The sequence below is a fragment of the Notolabrus celidotus genome, unplaced genomic scaffold (assembly GCF_009762535.1).
Source record: "Notolabrus celidotus isolate fNotCel1 unplaced genomic scaffold, fNotCel1.pri scaffold_190_arrow_ctg1, whole genome shotgun sequence".
Taxonomy (NCBI): Eukaryota; Metazoa; Chordata; class Actinopteri; order Labriformes; family Labridae; genus Notolabrus; species Notolabrus celidotus.
In genome coordinates this window covers 35,001-55,921 of record NW_023260048.1, presented here as the reverse complement: position 1 = coordinate 55,921, position 20,921 = coordinate 35,001, and the positions used below count along the sequence as shown (strand labels likewise).

Sequence of the window (20,921 nt, the reverse complement as noted above, 5' to 3'; positions counted from 1 at the left end):
TCACCTTCAAGAAGATCCATGTGTTCTGTTCATGTATTATTAAACTGCATAAAGAACATTCATCTGAAAACATCTGATATTTCTCAAGATAACAAAATAATCAGGGTATCATCCACATAAAGACAAATACAATTCATGAAAATCCAGATTTTAATTCATATAATGTTGAAGGATGAAAGACTCAACTCAAGAGAAGTCTTTCTTTTTCAGCTCTTAGTCAGAAGATTCACTCATTGTTGTATCAGCTATGTCCATGCATGCTCTAACTGTATACATGCTTTATATATTATTAGAAATATGTAGAATTACACACTAAAGGGAAATATATTATCTGTGTTGTCAAGCTCATTAAGTTGACTTTGGACACTCAAGTCTGACATTTGGTAATAAATATCAAATTTGACTTGAAATGGAAAGAAATGTAAATATTGAAGCAGGTTATTTTCATATCTTGGTGTTTGTATTGTTAAATTCTGAACTATAGATCAGTGGAGAGTCATGATGTGATGCAGAGGTCGATGATCTGATTTAACTCCCATCAGAAACTCAAAGCAGAAGTCTGGAACATGTGGATGTAAAATTTGGAGAACAGGGAACATTTTATGAGAGGAAGAAAATTAGAATTTTGTGTCAAATCTGAAAATCAAACTTTGACTAAAAGCCACAGACACACCTTTTAATGTAGACTCAATATTTTAATGACTTAACTTGTCTCCAACACACTGACCAAATTTGGGGGGATCAGATGACGCCCCTGGAAGAAGTTTATTCAAACATGGATGTTCTTCATCGCCAAAATAACACCTTAATATTAAATTAACATTAAATGAGCTGACGTCTTGTTGTTGTTTTTGAGTATGGGTTCAAGAGGCTTATTTTTTTGAGAGGTCTTAAAATGTTAAATATGCAAACTACATTTCATACATGAGGAGAAGGTAACCTCAGTAGGGACATTTATGTGGACAGAATCAGTGAGACATGAGGGTTTGTAAAGAGTAACTGTATATCATCAGCATACAGGAGGACTTTGTGTGTGTGTGTGTGTGTGTGTGTGTGTGTGTGTGTGTGTGTGTGTGTGTGTGTGTGTGTGTGTGTGTGTGTGTGTGTGTGTGTCTTCAGTGAAGTGTGTCAGTCTCTGCAGAAGCTTCCAGCTGCAGCTGTCAGTTCAGTTTCTGTTCAGTCTGACTGAGGGAGGTTTTTGTACGACGCTTTTTCACTGTGTGAACACATACTGACTGTTGATCTCATGATAACTCTGACAGTAGTAAACTGCAGCATCTTCAGTCTGGACTCCACTGATGGTCAGAGTGAAGCTAGATCCAGATCCACTGCCTGTAAAACGATCGGGAGTCCCTGATGCTCGAGTGCTAGCATCGTAAATGAGCCGTTTAGGAGTTTCTCCATCTTTCTGTTGGTACCAGGCTAAACGGTGGAAGCTGTAATAATAAACACTCTGACTGGTCCTGCATGAGATGGTGACTGAGCCTCCCAGAGCAGAGCTCACTGCTGCAGGCTGAGTCACTGTGACCTGTCCTCTGGACTCTGAGGATACAGAGACAGAAACATAAAGCAGCGTCAGGGTTTTGTGGGCTTCATTTCAGAGGGACGGATGTTCATAGAGGAGAGGAGTTTGATTCTCTGGACTTTACCTGTGAAGCAGCAGCAGAGGAGAGTCCAGATGAGGACGCAGATCAGAGTCATGTTTTTGATGAGGAGGAGGAGGAGGAGGAGGATTTCTGTGGCTTCTGTTGTGATGAAGGACAGCTGTCAGTCATCCAGTGTTCAACTCTCAGGACTATAAAGTCTCCCAGAGCACTGGAGCATGGTGCTGCTGATGCAAAGTGGCTCTCTATGGAAATGCTCTGACTCAGTCCAACAGGGATTTAGATGATGTTAACTTCTGTCAGTCCTGACTCCTACGGGTTATATCCGGACTGCCAGCCGTCCATCATGTGCACTGAATTATCAGAAAATGTGGTAAAGGAAGTTTTGGAGTCCATAAAGAGATTTCACAACTCTCAGAGACAGAACTGACCCAGTAAAAGGTCCGGACAAGCTGAGCTGCTGTTGTTAAGTCTGTGTTGATTTTGAAGCTTTTATTTGTATTTCTGCTTGTCCAGTGTGAAGTTGCATATAAGCTAATATTTAAGATCGCAGAGCAACATTTAACATTTAGATTCAACATTAACATTTAACATTTAGATTCAACATTAACATTTAACATTTAGATTCAACATTAACATTTAACATTTAGATTCAACATTAAGATTTAACATTTAGATTCAACATTTAGATTTAACATTTAGATTCAACATTTAGATTTAACATTTAGATTCAACATTAAGATTTAACATTTAGATTCAACATTAACATTTAACATTTAGATTCAACATTTAGATTTAACATTTAGATTTAACATTTAGATTTCACATTTATATTTAACATTTATATTTAGCATTACACATTGAGATTTATGTTTCACGTTAAGATTTAACATTTACATTTGTTTTATATTTACATTTAATATTTATATAATATATTGAGCATTTGGATTTAACATTTAACGAATATATTATTTAATATTTACATTTAAAATGTAACATTTATATTTATATTTAACATTCAGATTCAACATTTAACATTTACATGAAATATTTGTATTGAACATTTTATGTTTCTATTTATATTTAGCATTTGGATTTAACATTTATATTTATGTTTAATTTTTATATTTAGAATGTAACAATACGATTTATATTAAACTTTAGTTTTAACATTTAACATTTATATTAAATATTTCTATTTAACGATTATATTTAACATTTATATGAAATATGAAACATTTATATTATATTTAACATTCAGATTTAACATTTAACATTTATATTTATGTTTAATATATATTTAAAGTGTAACAATACGATTTATATTAAACTTTAGTTTTAACATTTAGATTATATTTATATTTAACATTTATATTTAATGATCATATTTAACATTTACATTTAGCTTTATATTTAACATTTACATTTAGCTTTATATTTAACATTTACATTTAGCTTTATTTAACATTTAGATTTAATATTTAACATTTAGATTTAATATTTTACATTAATAGTTACCATTCTTATTTATATTTTGCATTTGGATTTAACATTTATATTTATGTTTAATATTTATATTTAGAATGTAACAATACAATTTATATTAAACTTAAGTTTTAACATTTAGATTATATTTATACTTGGTATTTATAATTGATGATTATATTTAACATTTCCATTTAGCTTTATATTTAACATTTAACTTTAATATTTTATATTAATATTTACCATTGTTTATATTTTGCATTTTTAATTTAACATTGATTGTAACTTATTTTTTTCCCTACCAAAATTCAATTTGAAGAAGATCCACATTTTGTTGTAACTGAGATTAAAAAAGTGACTTTTTAAAATTCCCTCTCCGTATTGATGACATCATGACGTGGAGAATTGTTGCTGTTATTTTCAGTGTGCACAACCTTACAAACGGCGCCTCATATCTTCAGTCCTATTAATGGTGTGTTGAAGAAGAAAATGGATTTGAAATGATTCTTAAATCAATAAATCTCCTAGAAAATGTTTCTTTCTGAAAATGTGTTGCAATGTTTGAATGTGTGCTCCCGTTTCCTCCTGAAGGTCTTGCAGGCAGAGACTCATTCAGGAGACTTTGTTTGTGTCAGAGTCAGAGAGCCGTGTCTCTCTACAGTCAGAGGTTTTTGTACGACGCCTCCATCACTTTGTATCACTGTGGTACACGTTCGGTGGAGGAACCAGACTGGATGTTAACGGTAAGTCACTTTCTACTTCTACACAAACTCTAAATCAATCATTGCTCTGATTTGTATTGAGCAGAAACAAATATGAAGTCTGCTGAATTCAATGTGATATAGCGGGTGTGAGCATTTCTTCAGTGTTTGACAGATAACACTCTGTCTGATGAGTCTGTAGTTTGACTCCAGAGATCTCACTCCCAGTTTGGACTCTGTCAACATTTGATTGTTGTGAAAAAGTACAGTTCATTCTAGAAGACATTTCTCTCTGTTTCTTCTGCATTTAAAGATCTTTGTCTCAAACTTTGACTCCATGATATTTTGAATCATCATGTGAAACTTTCAGCCAGTAAAACCTCCAAGTATTTCTTCAGTGAGAGTGTTCTCTGTAAAAACTGCTCCAGTCTAACTTCACATCCTGACTTGAATCCCTCATTCTGAGGACCTCCCTACAGCTGCTTCTACTGCCGGTCGTCTTCAGATGAAAGTCCTTGTTAGTAAAGTGTTCAGTGGTAAAGTCTTTCTTGTGTGCTGGTTCCACGCTGAATAAAAACTCTCTGTATCTGAGGACTTTTGGACCGGCTGAAGTCTTCTGGTCTTTTTCAGACGGTGGAATGTTTAAACGCTGATGTTACACTTTGTTCATCACACCAAAGAGTTCCCCTCCTGACACTTCATCTGTAGTCCTGAAACACGTCTGTTGCCACGCTTCAGCAGTGATGCCTGTCTGTTGCCGTGGTTACTGAGACCAGAGAGGGAAGTGAAACACAGAGGACCGGTTTCACCCGTCCTGAGGACCAGCATCAGACCCAGCAGCAGCAGCAGCAGCAGCAGCAGCCCGCTTTTCTTTCCCTCACTAACTGAACTTTCTTCATGTGGTCTCTCTCTGTCTGGTCTCTCAGTGGGTCTGGTGCGCCCCGCCCTGACGGTGCTGCCCCCCTCCGATAAGGAGCTGCAGCAGGGGACGGCCACGCTCATGTGCCTGGCCAACAAGGGCTTCCCCTCAGACTGGAGTCTGGCCTGGAAGGTGGACGGCAGCAGGAGCAGCAGCGGGGAGGAGAGCAGGAGCCCCGGGGCGCTGCAGAAGGACGGCCACTACAGCTGGAGCAGCACCCTGAGGCTCCCTGCAGACCAGTGGAGGAAGCTGGGCTCTGTGACCTGTGAGGCCACCCAGGGCTCCCAGACTCCGCTCTCAGAGACCCTGAGGAGAGACCAGTGTTCCCAGTCCTGACTCACTGGGACTCTGCTCCTGCTTTAACTCTGATCCTGGTCTCTCTCTGCTCTCTGCTGCTGTCTCTCTCTCTTTATTTCACAGCTTTCAGCACAAACATTTACCAGCTTGTTGTTTTCTTTGACTTTCATTAACAGACAATAAAAATCTGTCAATCAAATTCATTGTTTGTGTTTGTGACTTTATTTGATCTTCATGAGTATTTTTCAAGAGGGAAAGAATGATGGATTTAAATAACGGTGGCTTTATGGACAGAATCAGTGAGACATGAGGGTTTGTAAAGAGTAACTGTATATCATCAGCATACAGGAGGACTATATGCTGGTGTGTGTTTGAGAAGATACTGTGTGTGTGTGTGTGTGTGTGTGTGTGTGTGTGTGTGTGTGTGTGTGTGTGTGTGTGTGTGTGTGTGTGTGTGTGTGTGTGTGTGTGTGTGTCTTCAGTGAAGTGTGTCAGTCTCTGCAGAAGCTTCCAGCTGCAGCTGTCAGTTCAGTTTCTGTTCAGTCTGACTGAGGGAGGTTTTTGTACGACGCTTTTTCACTGTGTGAACACCCACTGACTGTTGATGTAGTGTGCACTCTGACAGTAGTAAACTGCAGCATCTTCAGTCTGGACTCCACTGATGGTCAGAGTGAAGCTAGATCCAGATCCACTGCCTGAAAAACGATCTGGAATCCCTGATGCTCGACTGCTAGCAACATAAATGAGCAGTTTAGGAGTTTCTCCATCTTTCTGTTGGTACCAGGCTAAGAAGTGAGAAAAAAATAAAGAATAAACATCCTGACTGGTCCTGCATGAGATGGTGACTGAGCCTCCCGGAGCAGAGCTCACTGCTGCAGGCTGACTCACTGTGACCTGTCCTCTGGACTCTGAGGATACAGAGACAGAAACATAAAGCAGCGTCAGGGTTTTGTGGGCTTCATTTCAGAGGGACGGATGTTCATAGAGGAGAGGAGTTTGATTCTCTGGACTTTACCTGTGAAGCAGCAGCAGAGGAGAGTCCAGATGAGGACGCAGATCAGAGTCATGTTTTTGATGAGGAGGAGGAGGAGGAGGAGGAGGAGGAGGAGGATTTCTGTGGCTTCTGTTGTGATGAAGGACAGCTGTCAGTCATCCAGTGTTCAACTCTCAGGACTATAAAGTCTCCCAGAGCACTGGAGCATGGTGCTGCTGATGCAAAGTGGCTCTCTATGGAAATGCTCTGACTCAGTCCAACAGGTTGTTTCATTCCACTGCTGATAGTGTTCATCATTCATCACTTCCTGCATGAAGCTCACATTCATGTTAAGTTTGTATCTGTTATTTTCAAGAGTTCATTTTTAAACTGAGTACTTCATTAAAAGTGAAATATTAAAATGAACTGATTAAACACGTCAATGAAAAGACTTTCTGGGGTTTAAACTGAACTCACAAACCTTCCATGAAAACTAATCATGTGAAATAATGTGAAGTCAAATCTGGAACTTTATAACATTTTATTCTGTTAAAGATCAGCATCACTTTTTAACATTTAATCCACTAGGGGGCTTCCAGAGGGAGGTTTTTTCTCCTTCATGTAATTCACTGGAGGGGCGTCTACAAGAACCACTTCTATATGTTTTCCACTCAAACAGAACGAGGGAAGGCACGTCTTAATGTTTTATCTACTCCATCAGAATCCAAGAGGACACTTCAGCCGGGTTATTTTCTGACATGAGGGCACTTGAGGGCTTTACATTAAAACATTAACAGCATTGGAAACATTCAGACAGGCATAAAAGAACATCATTAAAAAGACAAATATAATAAAACATAGAAAAGAAAAGGAACATTAGAAATATGTTCAAAATTACATTAAAATGTTAATTTAAAGTGAGTTAAAATAATCTAAGATAGGAAGGCAGAGGTAAATAAAAAGGTCTTAGTCTTTGATTTTAAAGAGGTGAGAGTTGGAGCAGACCTGCAGCTTTCAGGGAGTGTGTTCAGATATGTGGAGCAGAATGACTAAACGCTGCTTCACCATGTTTCCTTCTGACTCTAGGGACTCAAAGCAGACCAGTCAGGGTTCCCACTCTTTTCCAGAGATCATTTTCCAGGACATTTCAAGGACATGTTCATTGATGATCAAGCTGGTGTGACAGTCTAAATGTAGTTCCTAATTTAGTTCCTAAATAGTTTAATATGTTCCTCTCAGTGGAAGTCTACACTGAAGACATGTAGTCTATGGCTATCAATGACATCATCTCTTACATGCTTTAAAATGATGGCAAATTGATAATAGAATAATGAACTACAGATGTACAGCACTTCACTTTATTAGTGCAACCATGTAACAATGATGGGCAACATCTCAGCTTTCTCTTTTCTCCAAAAATATAAAATGAACTAAGAAAAAAACAAAAGAGCCAGCAAAGGAATCAGGAAGCTTCCTTACTGAAATAATGACATAATAATAATAATCAGAGGATCAGAGCTTTAATGACCTCAATAGAACTGAATGACAAAATGGTCACAAATGTTTCTCAACCCAACTCAAAATATACCTTCTTAATCCTGATATTCATCCTGCTAAGTGTTCGATATAAAACAAAACAAATGTCACGTTTCTTTATTTTAAACTCTGAAGAAATCTCACCGGTGTAAAGACGCTCTCTGTATTTGAAGATCTCTCAGAGATTTATAAAAATGTAAACTGTCTTCCTGCATGGTGATGTCTATTATGATCAGTGATGTCTACAACGTGGAGTTTCTGTGTCGCTCTGTTTGTTCCCTTTGTTTTCACTATCAGGAGTTTGGACTCCTGCCAGCTACAGCAGGGGTTCTCAAACTCTTTGGAGCCAGGGACCCCTTACAGGTGAGAACATAGTCCAAGGACCCCCTCATGATTTTAACACAGATTAAACACATTAGTGATGTCATGATCAGAAGCTGCGGCTCTGAGAGTCGATGCTTTATAGTGGATCAGAAGAGCCGGCTCACATCCAGAGAGAGCCGGCTCACATCCAGAGAGAGCCGGCTCACATCCAGAGAGAGCCGGCTCACATCCAGAGAGAGCCGGCTCCCAGTTAGTTCCTGTCCCTGCTTAGCTCTCTCAGTGCTCAGCCCCAGCTCTGCTCACAGCAGAACTTTGTTTTGATTGGTCAGCATGGCGGCCATGCGGCCAATCACACGTGAGGATATAGGATACAGGTGATGGAGGGGAAAGTGATGGTGGCTTCATCTGTTCCTTCAGTGAGAGTCTTCTTGAAGACCGGGCAAATACTCACTGAGAGGAGAAACCGGATCAGACCGTCCAAGCTGAGGCATCGGATTTTACTCAAAGTCAACCTGAAGACATTAATAATGTTTGCTCCAGTTTGGTTCTGTTTCTGTTTACTTGAGTTTGGTTCTGGTTCTGGTTCGGTTCTTGTACGGTTCTTGTACGGTTCTGGTACGGTTCTAGTTCGGTTCTGGTTCGGTTCGGTTTGGTTCTGGTTCGGTTCTGGTTCGGTTGTAGTTCGGTTTGATTGAGTTTGGTTCTGGTCCGGTTCGGTTTTGGTACGGTTCTGGTTCTGTTCTGTTCTGGTTCGGTTCTGGTTCGGTTCTGGTTCGGTTCTGGTTCGGTTCTGGTTCGGTTCTACTTCTGTTTGCTTGAGTTCGGTTCTGGTCCGGTTCGGTTTTGGTACGGTTCTGGTTCTGGTTTGGTTCTGGTTCGGTTCTGGTTCGGTTCTGGTTCTGGTTCTGGTTCTGGTTCGGTTCGGTTTGGTTCTGGTTCGGTTCTGGTTCAGTTCTGGTTCGGTTCTGGTTTGGTTCTGGTTCGGTTCTGGTTCGGTTCTGGTTCGGTTCTGGTTCGGTTGTAGTTCGGTTTGATTGAGTTTGGTTCTAGATTGGTTCTACTTCTGTTTGCTTTAGTTCGGTTCTGGTCCGGTTCGGTTCTGGTACGGTTCGGTTTGGTTCTGGTTCTGTTCTTTTCTGGTTTGGTTCTGGTTCGGTTCTGGTTCTGGTTCGGTTCGGTTCGGTTCGGTTTGGTTCTGGTTCTGGTTCTGTTTGCTTGAGTTTGGTTCTGGTTCTGTTCAATGAGTTTGGTTCTGGTTCTGTTTGCTTAAGTTTAGTTCTGTTTATAACCCTAACCCTAATCACTAATCCCAACCCTAACCCTAACCCTAACCCTAACCCTAACCCTAACCCTAACCCTAATCACAACCCTAACCCTAACCCCAACCCTAACCCTAACCCTAATCACAACCCTAACCCTAACCCTAACCCTACCTAACCCTAATCACAACCCTAACCCTAACCCTAACCCTAATCACACCCTAACCCTAACCCTAACCCTAACCCTAACCCTAACCCTAATCACAACCCTAACCCTGACCCTAACCCTAACCCTAACCCTAATCACAACCCTAACCCTAACAACCTAACCCTAACCCTAATCACTAACCCTAACCCTAACCCTAACCCTAATCCCAACCCTAACCCTAACCCTAACCCTAACCATAACCCTAATCACAACCCTAACCCTAACCCTAACCCTAACCCTAACCCTAATCACAACCCTAACCCTAACCCTAACCCTAACCTACCATAACCCTAATCACAACCCTAACCCTAACCCTAACCCTAACCCTAATCACAACCCTAACCCTAACCCTAATCAAAACCCTAACCCTAACCCTAACCCTAACCCTAATCAAAACCCTAACCCTAACCCTAACCCCCAACCCTAACCCTAATCACAACCCTAACCCTAACCCTAACCCTAACCCTAACCCTAACCCCAACCCTAACCCTAACCCTAATCACAACCCTAACCCTAACCATAACCCTAATCAAACCCTAACCCTAACCCTAACCCTAACCCTAATCACAACCCTAACCCTAACCCTAATCAAAACCCTAACCCTAACCCTAACCCTAATCCTAATCCTAACCCTAACCCTAACCCTAACCCTAACCCTAATCCTAACCCTAACCCTAACCCTAATCAAAACCCTAACCCTAATCCTAACCCTAACCCTAACCCTAACCCTAATCCTAATCCTAATCCTAACCATGCCCAACCCCAGCCATGTTGGAATAATTTTCCAGGTGTTTTCCAGTACTGGAAAGCTGGTCAATTGTTTTCCAGGTTTTCCAGGACGTGTGGGAACCCTGCCAGGACCTGATGACCTCAGAGGTCCAGGTAGTTCATAAAGTAGTAGCAGATCAGCCTAAACCATTCAGGTCTTTATAAACCATCAGCAGGATCTTAAATTCTATTCTCTGACAGACAGGATGCCAGTGTAGAGATCTAAGAACTGGAGTGATGTGGTCTACTTTGTTGGTCCTTGTTAGGACTCGAGCAGCAGCATTCTGTATGAGCTGCAGGCCTCTGATGGACTTCTTAGGGAGTCCTGTAAAGACCCCGTTACAGTAGTCTAGTCTGCTAAAGATAAATGCATGGAGGAGTTTTTCTGCATCCTGCTGAGACATGAGTCCTTTAATCCTTGATATATTCTGAAGGTGATAGTAGGCGGACTTTGTATTGGTCTTAATGTGGCTGCTGAAATGAAGGTCTGAGTCTAAGACTACACCAAGGTTTCTGGCTTGGTTTGAACATTTCATCTGTGCAGATTGGAGCTGAGCAGTAACCTTTAACCTTTCTTCCTCCAAAAACAATCATTTCAGTTTCTTCTTTGTTGAACTGAAGAGAGTTCTGACTCGTCCAGTCATTGATTTGTCTCACCGCCTGCATCTCCAATCTCCCCTGCCCTTAAAGTCAGCGTATGCATGGGTCAGAGTTTGTTTACCTGTAGGCACATTTTCCCTTCAAGCTTGTTTTTATAAATCACAGACTTGGTTCTGTTTTGTGCGAACGCAACATTTATAAATGAGACCCCTGGAAGACTGAGCTCAGACGAGACATTAAATCAGACTGCAGATACTTATCCTGTCATAGATCAGGACAGAGGATTGTGTTCATCTTTATTTTCCTGTATTTGTTCTGGTTTGGACTTCTGCTGAATCAAACAGGTCATATGAGTTTGTTCAAATGTAAAGGGGAGAAATTATGTAATTAAATAATGGTGGCTTTATGGACATGATCAGTGGGAACTTTGGTGATTGTAAAGAGGGACTGTATATCATCAGCATACAAGATGACTTCATGGCAAAGTGTTTAGGAATATACTGTGTGTGTGTGTGTGTGTGTGTGTGTGTGTGTGTGTGTGTGTGTGTGTGTGTGTGTGTGTGTGTGTGTGTGTCTTCAGTGAAGTGTGTCAGTCTCTGCAGAAGCTTCCAGCTGCAGCTGTCAGTTCAGTTTCTGTTCAGTCTGACTGAGGGAGGTTTTTGTACGACGCTTTTTCACTGTGTGAACAGAGGCCCACTGTGTGCACTCTGACAGTAGTAAACTGCAGCATCTTCAGTCTGGACTCCACTGATGGTCAGAGTGAAGCTAGATCCAGATCCACTGCCTGTAAAACGATCTGAAATCCCTGATACTCGTCTGCTAGCATCGTAAATGAACAGTTTAGGAGTTTCTCCATCTTTCTGTTGGTACCAGGCTAAGTAGTGGTACCCGTTATAAACATAAACATCCTGACTGGTCCTGCATGAGATGGTGACTGAGCCTCCCGGAGCAGAGCTCACTGCTGCAGGCTGAGTCACTGTGACCTGTCCTCTGGACTCTGAGGATACAGAGACAGAAACATAAAGCAGCGTCAGGGTTTTGTGGGCTTCATTTCAGAGGGACGGATGTTCATAGAGGAGAGGAGTTTGATTCTCTGGACTTTACCTGTGAAGCAGCAGCAGAGGAGAGTCCAGATGAGGACGCAGATCAGAGTCATGTTTTTGATGAGGAGGAGGAGGAGGAGGAGGAGGAGGAGGATTTCTGTGGCTTCTGTTGTGATGAAGGACAGCTGTCAGTCATCCAGTGTTCAACTCTCAGGACTATAAAGTCTCCCAGAGCACTGGAGCATGGTGCTGCTGATGCAAAGTGGCTCTCTATGGAAATGATTGATGGACTAATGAACCTTTGGACGTTTTTGTTGAATTCTAGTTTGTCTTTGATGGTTTCTGTACAAAGAGAAATCAACAACAAGTGTAGTCTGATTTAGTATCAGATGAAGATGTTAATATCAGTGTTTTCTGATCCCTTCTTACTGGACATGAATTCATATAAAGTGACTCATCTTGTGAAGTTTTGTTGTATCCATGTCAAAGAGCCGTGTTTGTTAAAGTGCTTTCTTCACAGTCGCTCGTTGAGGTTGTTAAACTGTAGAGGTTTGTTGGTGCAGAAACCAGACTGGGTATTAAATGTCCGACCTGAAATAACCAAGATGATGTTTTGATTTCTGTGCTGATTAATGACTCCAAACATCATTTACATCTTTGCTTGTCTTTTATGTCTTTGGGGCATGGTTTGACTTTATTGGAGAGGACAGCTGAAGAGAATCATGACATGTGTGGATTGTTTTAAGGACCTAGTTGGCTCTGTGTCTCTGTCACTACACGGCTGTTCAGATCACTTCCTCTTTATCTGAGGGAGGTTTTTGTACGGCGTTGTATCACTGTGTGAACGGGCGGCTCCAACTCTGCTGACAGAAATAAACTCCTGAATCTTCAGCCTGGACTCCTCTGATAGTCAGGGTGAAGTCAGATCCAGATCCACTTCCACTGAAACGATCTGAAACTCCAGACTGACGGCTTGTAGCTTCATAAATCAGGAGTTCAGGAGCTTCTCCAGGTTTCTGAAGGTACCAGTGGAGGTTGTTACTAAACACTTGAACTGGTTTGACATCTGAGGGAGACGGTCTGTCCTGGAACCACAGACTGAGATCCAGGAGTCTGAGTCAGGAGGATGTCTCCTGATGAACCTGTAAAACATGACAAAGAGGAGAAGGTCATGGAGACAAATCCAGCGTAGAGAAAGCTGAACAACATCCAAACAGAAGAGTCTCATTTCTTTAACACGGAGAAAAGATGGAAGAAGGTCAATGCTGCTGGTTCAAGTCGTTCTCCCATCAGAGCACAACTTCATGGTCCTGAACCTGGTCTCACCCTGAACAAGGAGCCCCGGGGTGAGCAGAAGCAGGATCAGTGACATCATCATCATTGTTGCTGCGGCTGTGTCGGTGTCTCTGAAAGGCCTGGAAACCTGATCCACACTGTCCTCTTAACGTCTGAGAGCAGAGAGGAAGGACAGATATGCAAACACACACAGGCACTCAGCTGTAGCTGTCCTCAACATATCACACTGTTTCCTCCTCCCTGCTGGGAGAGCTGAGGATGGAGATCATCTGCAGTCATACATCTACACACAATATATCACTGAACTGTTGATGACTTTATATCTGTGGAATGATGGCTTCATTCATCTTACACGCCGGCTGTGTATCAGCTGCACGTTGGCTATCCTGTTACTATGACGATGTTCTTAAACCGCATCATGTATGTTCTCTGTCCCTCTTCACGTCCAGGATTACTTTCAGGTGTTAAAGGTATCAGGAGGTTTTGGGGGGGCTAGTCTTATCAGAAGAAGATCTTGTGTGCAGACCTGTCTGGCTCTGCACACACAGTCCATGTGACACAACCTTAATGATGTCTGTGACTTTATTTGAATTTGACTGTCTGCGTCTGAGCAAGAATAAAAAGAAACAACAAAAAGAAAGAGAATCCTTGAGTCACGCCATCATGATCCACAATCCAGACAACATGCAGGAGCCCAGCGGTTCCACTCATTATTCTCTTCCTCCCTGTAAATCAAGAGAAACTGTGTTTGTTTGAAATGTGTGTCGGAGAAAAATGTGCCTTCAGCAGCCTGTTGTTGAGTTTGGTGAGCGGGTTTCTGTAGACCAGAGAGGTTTTAAAGGTTTAAAGTTCTTCATCAGGTCTGAGCTGCTTCAGTGAACTGTGTCAGTGTGTGTGTGTGTGTGTGTGTGTGTGTGTGTGTGTGTGTGTGTGTGTGTGTGTGTGTGTGTGTAAGTGTGTGTGTGTGTGTGTGTGTGTGTGTGTGTGTGTGTGTGTGTGTGTGTGTGTGTGTGTGTGTGTGTGTGTGTGTGTCTGTGTCTGTGTGTGTGTGTCTTCAGTGAACTGTAACAGTCTGACTGAGGGAGGTTTTTGTACGACGCTTTTTCACTGTGTGAACACAAGCTGACTGTTGATCTCATGATAACTCTGACAGTAGTAAACTGCAGCATCTTCAGTCTGGACTCCACTGATGGTCAGAGTGAAGCTAGATCCAGATCCACTGCCTGTAAAACTATCTGGAATCCCTGATTCTCGAGTGCTAGCCCAGTAAATTAGCAGTTTAGGAGTTTCTCCATCTTTCTGTTGGTACCAGAATAAACGGTGGTAGCTGTCATAAACATAAACATCCTGACTGGTCCTGCATGAGATGGTGACTGAGCCTCCCGGAGCAGAGCTCACTGCTGCAGGCTGAGTCACTGTGACCTGTCCTCTGGACTCTGAGGATACAGAGACAGAAACATAAAGCAGCGTCAGGGTTTTGTGGGCTTCATTTCAGAGGGACGGATGTTCATAGAGGAGAGGAGTTTGATTCTCTGGACTTTACCTGTGAAGCAGCAGCAGAGGAGAGTCCAGATGAGGACGCAGATCAGAGTCATGTTTTTGATGAGGAGGAGGAGGAGGAGGAGGAGGAGGATTTCTGTGGCTTCTGTTGTGATGAAGGACAGCTGTCAGTCATCCAGTGTTCAACTCTCAGGACTATAAAGTCTCCCAGAGCACTGGAGCATGGTGCTGCTGATGCAAAGTGGCTCTCTATGGAAATGCTCTGTCCAAGCTCCTGGTGTTGGTGTTCTCTCCACCAGGGGTCTCTTTCTGGTTCTCCATCTCTGTTCAGTTTTTTAAAGTTCTTGCTCATCCATACATTAATATCAGAAACAGAGGTGATGAAGGGTTAAAGGGGACATGTCATGAATAACTAACTTCTTCAGTATGTTGCAGATACACGTGAGTGTCTGGAGTATTAACTCACTCACAAAGTGTGAAATTAGCCCACCCTGTCCTTAGTTAGTCCACTTGTGTCTGATCCCCCTACCTCAACTGATCCCTGTCTGTCAACACTCTGCATACAGACCCCCTGCCCCCCCTGTCCTTCTCAACTAGCCACGTGAGGACTCAACTGAGAGGGTGAAGACGAGGAAGGCTGCGGGTCTAGATGGCATCAGATCAAGGCTCCTCAAATCCTGTGCAGACGAACTGTGTGGGATTGTGGGGCACATCTTCAACTTGAGCCTGAAACTGGGGAAGGTACCAGAGCTGTGGAAGACAACCTGCTTGGTACCGGTGCCAAAGACCCCTCACCCAAAAGACTTCAACAGCTACAGGCCGGTGGCGCTGACATCGCAGCTGATGAAGACCCTGGAGAGACTGGTCCTCGGTCACCTGAGACCCCTGGTAAGACCATCGATGGACCCGCTGCAGTTCGCCTACCAACCTGGCACCGGGGTGGATGATGCTGTCATCTACCTCCTTCAGAGAGCCCTCTCTCACCTGGACACGGCTGGGGCCACTGTGAGGATCATGTTTTTAACTTAACTTCAGATATTACACAAAAGTGTTCAAAGAGTGAAATATTGACTATTTGAACACTTGGTGTAACCCTGATACTGATATCTGATCCACTATGAATTATTCTAAAGAGAGAAAATGTTTTGTCAACAATCAAAGACTAGAATGTGACTAAAACTAACATGCATTTTCTCCTTAAGACTAAATCTAACATATCTGCATAAATGAACACTGGTTCCCACCATGTACTGACAGTGAAAAATACCTGAAGTGAACTTGAATTGTTATTTTGCACTTTAAAAGTATAATTTGTTTTGATTGGATTTAATGAGGTCATTTTTCAGAGTCGTCTAATTTATGTTTAATGTATTCTATTCAGTTGTAGTGTATTCTTATGTATAAGGTTAACATTGATGTAACACATTGCTTAATAATACATGGGTCAGTTTTTCTCATACCTGCTGTTGCTGACTGTTGTTCTCTGTTTGAGTAATATCACTTGATCAAGCCTTTTCTATCTGATCGATATCGGTGTCTGCCGATACTCAAGGCTGCAATATCGGTGTCGTATCAGAAGTGAGAAGTTGTATCCGGACACCCCTGGTATTTTTTCCCCCTGACATTTTGTCGATGATATCTCAATATGCCGGACAACTTAGTGTGTTAAATCTGACTCCAGTTCAAACCTTTAAAGGCCGGACCCTGACAATAAACCAGACTGTAGATACTTATCATAGATGAGGGCAGCCCACTGGGTTTCACTGGATTTACTTCTATTTGTTCTGGTTTGGACTTCTGCTGAATTCAACAGGTCATATGAGTTTGTTCAAATATAAACTGAAAGTTCTCTAAAAGAGTATTTTTAAAGAGAAAGAAGGATGAACTGAAGAACTGTATGGACAGAATCAGAGAGACATGAGGGTTTGTAAAGAGTAACTGTATATCATCAGCATACAGGAGGACTTTATGCTGGTGTGTGTGTGTGTGTGTGTGTGTGTGTGTGTGTGTGTGTGTGTGTGTGTGTGTGTGTGTGTGTGTGTGTGTGTCTTCAGTGAAGTGTGTCAGTCTCTGCAGAAGCTTCCAGCTGCAGCTGTCAGTTCAGTTTCTGTTCAGTCTGACTGAGGGAGGTTTTTGTACGACGCTTTTTCACTGTGTGAACACATCCTGACTGTTGATGTAGTGTGCACTCTGACAGTAGTAAACTGCAGCATCTTCAGTCTGGACTCCACTGATGGTCAGAGTGAAGCTAGATCCAGATCCACTGCCTGTAAAACGCCCAGGTATTCCTGACATCTTCTCATTGGTGTTGCGAATAAACAGTTTTGGAGATTCTCCATCTTTCTGCTGGTACCAGTGTAAACAGTTGGCACTGCCACAGCCTGGAACACTCTGACTGGTCCTGCATGAGATGGTGACTCTGCCTCCTGGAGCAGAGCTCACTGCTGCAGGCTGAGTCACTGTGACCTGTCCTCTGGACTCTGAGGATACAGAGACAGAAACATAAAGCAGCGTCAGGGTTTTGTGGGCTTCATTTCAGAGGGACGGATGTTCATAGAGGAGAGGAGTTTGATTCTCTGGACTTTACCTGTGAAGCAGCAGCAGAGGAGAGTCCAGATGAGGACGCAGATCAGAGTCATGTTTTTGATGAGGAGGAGGAGGAGGAGGAGGAGGAGGAGGAGGAGGATTTCTGTGGCTTCTGTTGTGATGAAGGACAGCTGTCAGTCATCCAGTGTTCAACTCTCAGGACTATAAAGTCTCCCAGAGCACTGGAGCATGGTGCTGCTGATGCAAAGTGGCTCTCTATGGAAATGATTGATGGACTAATGAACCTTTGGACGTTTTTGTTGAATTCTAGTTTGTCTTTGATGGTTTCTGTACAAAGAGAAATCAACAACAAGTGTAGTCTGATTTAGTATCAGATGAAGATGTTAATATCAGTGTTTTCTGATCCCTTCTTACTGGACATGAATTCATATAAAGTGACTCATCTTGTGAAGTTTTGTTGTATCCATGTCAAAGAGCCGTGTTTGTTAAAGTGCTTTCTTCACAGTCGCTCGTTGAGGTTGTTAAACTGTAGAGGTTTGTTGGTGCAGAAACCAGACTGGGTATTAAATGTCCGACCTGAAATAACCAAGATGATGTTTTGATTTCTGTGCTGATTAATGACTCCAAACATCATTTACATCTTTGCTTGTCTTTTATGTCTTTGGGGCATGGTTTGACTTTATTGGAGAGGACAGCTGAAGAGAATCATGACATGTGTGGATTGTTTTAAGGACCTAGTTGGCTCTGTGTCTCTGTCACTACACGGCTGTTCAGATCACTTCCTCTTTATCTGAGGGAGGTTTTTGTACGGCGTTGTATCACTGTGTGAACGGAGTGCTGGCACTCTGCTGACAGAAATAAACTCCTGAATCTTCAGCCTGGACTCCTCTGATAGTCAGGGTGAAGTCAGATCCAGATCCACTTCCACTGAAACGATCTGAAACTCCAGACTGACGGCTTGTAGCTTCATAAATCAGGAGTTCAGGAGCTTCTCCAGGTTTCTGAAGGTACCAGTGGAGGTTGTTATAAAAACTTGAACTGGTTTGACATCTGAGGGAGACGGTCTGTCCTGGAACCACAGACTGAGATCCAGGAGTCTGAGTCAGGAGGATGTCTCCTGATGAACCTGTAAAACATGACAAAGAGGAGAAGGTCATGGAGACAAATCCAGCGTAGAGAAAGATGAACAACATCCAAACAGAAGAGTCTCATTTCTTTAACACGGAGAAAAGATGGAAGAAGGTCAATGCTGCTGGTTCAAGTCGTTCTCCCATCAGAGCACAACTTCATGGTCCTGAACCTGGTCTCACCCTGAACAAGGAGCCCCGGGGTGAGCAGAAGCAGGATCAGTGACATCATCATCATTGTTGCTGCGGCTGTGTCGGTGTCTCTGAAAGGCCTGGAAACCTGATCCACACTGTCCTCTTAACGTCTGAGAGCAGAGAGGAAGGACAGATATGCAAACACACACAGGCACTCAGCTGTAGCTGTCCTCAACATATCACACTGTTTCCTCCTCCCTGCTGGGAGAGCTGAGGATGGAGATCATCTGCAGTCATACATCTACACACAAATATATCACTGAACTGTTGATGACTTTATATCTGTGGAATGATGGCTTCATTCATCTTACACGCCGGCTGTGTATCAGCTGCACGTTGGCTATCCTGTTACTATGACGATGTTCTTAAACCACATCATGTATGTTCTCTGTCCCTCTTCACGTCCAGGATTACTTTCAGGTGTTAAAGGTATCAGGAGGTTTTGGGGGGGCTAGTCTTATCAGAAGAGGATCTTGTGTGCAGACCTGTCTGGCTCTGCACACACAGTCCATGTGACACAACCTTAATGATGTCTGTGACTTTATTTGAATTTGACTGTCTGCGTCTGAGCAAGAATAAAAAGAAACAACAAAAAGAAAGAGAATCCTTGAGTCACGCCATCATGATCCACAATCCAGACAACATGCAGGAGCCCAGCGGTTCCACTCATTATTCTCTTCCTCCCTGTAAATCAAGAGAAACTGTGTTTGTTTGAAATGTGTGTCGGAGAAAAATGTGCCTTCAGCAGCCTGTTGTTGAGTTTGGTGAGCGGGTTTCTGTAGACCAGAGAGGTTTTAAAGGTTTAAAGTTCTTCATCAGGTCTGAGCTGCTTCAGTGAACTGTGTCAGTGTGTGTGTGTGTGTGTGTGTGTGTGTGTGTGTGTGTGTGTGTGTGTGTGTGTGTGTGTGTGTGTGTGTGTGTGTGTGTGTGTGTGTGTGTGTGTGTCTGTCTGTGTCTGTGTGTGTGTGTCTTCAGTGAACTGTAACAGTCTGACTGAGGGAGGTTTTTGTACGACGCTTTTTCACTGTGTGAACACAAGCTGACTGTTGATCTCATGATAACTCTGACAGTAGTAAACTGCAGCATCTTCAGTCTGGACTCCACTGATGGTCAGAGTGAAGCTAGATCCAGATCCACTGCCTGTAAAACGACCTGGAATCCCTGATGCTCGTCTGCTAGCATAGTAAATGAGCAGTTTAGGAGTTTCTCCATCTTTCTGTTGGTACCAGGCTAAGTAGTGATCACCATCATAATAAACATCCTGACTGGTCCTGCATGAGATGGTGACTCTGCCTCTCGGAGCAGAGCTCACTGCTGCAGGCTGAGTCACTGTGACCTGTCCTCTGGACTCTGAGGATACAGAGACAGAAACATAAAGCAGCATCAGGGTTTTGTGGGCTTCATTTCAGAGGGACGGATGTTCATAGAGGAGAGGAGTTTGATTCTCTGGACTTTACCTGTGAAGCAGCAGCAGAGGAGAGTCCAGATGAGGACGCAGATCAGAGTCATGTTTTTGATGAGGAGGAGGAGGAGGAGGAGGAGGAGGATTTCTGTGGCTTCTGTTGTGATGAAGGACAGCTGTCAGTCATCCAGTGTTCAACTCTCAGGACTATAAAGTCTCCCAGAGCACTGGAGCATGGTGCTGCTGATGCAAAGTGGCTCTCTATGGAAATGCTCTGACTCAGTCCAACAGGTTATTTCATTCCACTGCTGATAGTGTTCATCATTCATCACTTCCTGCATGAAGCTCACATTCATGTTAAGTTTGTATCTGTTATTTTCAAGAGTTCATTTTTAAACTGAGTACTTCATTAAAAGTGAAATATTAAAATGAACTGATTAAACACGTCAATGAAAAGACTTTCTGGGGTTTAAACTGAACTCACAAACCTTCCATGAAAACTAATCATGTGAAATAATGTGAAGTCAAATCTGGAACTTTATAACATTTTATTCTGTTAAAGATCAGCATCACTTTTTAACATTTAATCCACTAGGGGGCTTCCAGAGGGAGGTTTTTTCTCCTTCATGTAATTCACTGGAGGGGCGTCTACAAGAACCACTTCTATATGTTTTCCACTCAAACAGAACGAGGGAAGGCACGTCTTAATGTTTTATCTACTCCATCAGAATCCAAGAGGACACTTCAGCCGGGTTATTTTCTGACATGAGGGCACTTGAGGGCTTTACATTAAAACATTGAAAGCATTGGAAACATTCAGACAGGCATAAAAGAACATCATTAAAAAGACAAATATAATAAAACATAGAAAATAAAAGGAACATTAGAAATATGTTCAAAATTACATTAAAATTTGAATTTAAAGTGAGTTAAAATAATCTAAGATAGGAAGGCAGAGGTAAATAAAAAAGGTCTTAGTCTTTGATTTAAAGAGGTGAGAGTTGGAGCAGACCTGCAGCTTTCAGGGAGTGTGTTCAGATATGTGGAGCAGAATGACTAAACGCTGCTTCACCATGTTTCCTTCTGACTCTAGGGACTCAAAGCAGACCAGTCAGGGTTCCCACTCTTTTCCAGAGA

At 42.4% G+C, this 20,921-nt stretch overlaps 7 gene segments (V, D, J or C); 1 reads left to right on the top strand and 6 right to left on the bottom strand.

Annotated features, from left to right (window-relative positions):
- LOC117808966 overlaps positions 1 to 5,181 on the top strand; it is a 51,811-nt gene extending 46,630 nt beyond the window's left edge. The window contains 2 exon segments of the V gene segment in view: positions 3,795 to 3,832; positions 4,717 to 5,181. Of these exon segments, the coding sequence occupies positions 3,795 to 3,832; positions 4,717 to 5,045 (367 nt within the window).
- LOC117808962 overlaps positions 1 to 11,830 on the bottom strand; it is a 46,123-nt gene extending 34,293 nt beyond the window's left edge. The window contains 3 exon segments of the V gene segment in view: positions 5,596 to 5,613; positions 11,371 to 11,671; positions 11,779 to 11,830. Of these exon segments, the coding sequence occupies positions 5,596 to 5,613; positions 11,371 to 11,671; positions 11,779 to 11,830 (371 nt within the window).
- The window catches only part of LOC117808958, a 36,786-nt gene extending 19,634 nt beyond the window's left edge, over positions 1 to 17,152 (bottom strand). The window contains 2 exon segments of the V gene segment in view: positions 16,675 to 16,993; positions 17,101 to 17,152. Coding sequence covers positions 16,675 to 16,993; positions 17,101 to 17,152 — 371 coding nt within the window.
- LOC117808967 lies at positions 5,583 to 6,073 on the bottom strand. The segment is given in 2 exon segments: positions 5,583 to 5,914; positions 6,022 to 6,073. Coding segments are annotated over 2 exon segments (384 nt in total).
- Positions 12,551 to 13,176, bottom strand: LOC117808973. The segment is given in 2 exon segments: positions 12,551 to 12,859; positions 13,044 to 13,176. Coding segments are annotated over 2 exon segments (364 nt in total).
- Positions 17,153 to 17,878: 726 nt separating the features above from the next.
- On the bottom strand, positions 17,879 to 18,503 carry LOC117808971. The segment is given in 2 exon segments: positions 17,879 to 18,186; positions 18,371 to 18,503. Coding segments are annotated over 2 exon segments (363 nt in total).
- Positions 18,504 to 19,403: 900 nt separating this feature from the next.
- On the bottom strand, positions 19,404 to 19,891 carry LOC117808968. The segment is given in 2 exon segments: positions 19,404 to 19,732; positions 19,840 to 19,891. Coding segments are annotated over 2 exon segments (381 nt in total).
- Positions 19,892 to 20,921: the final 1,030 nt, after the last annotated feature.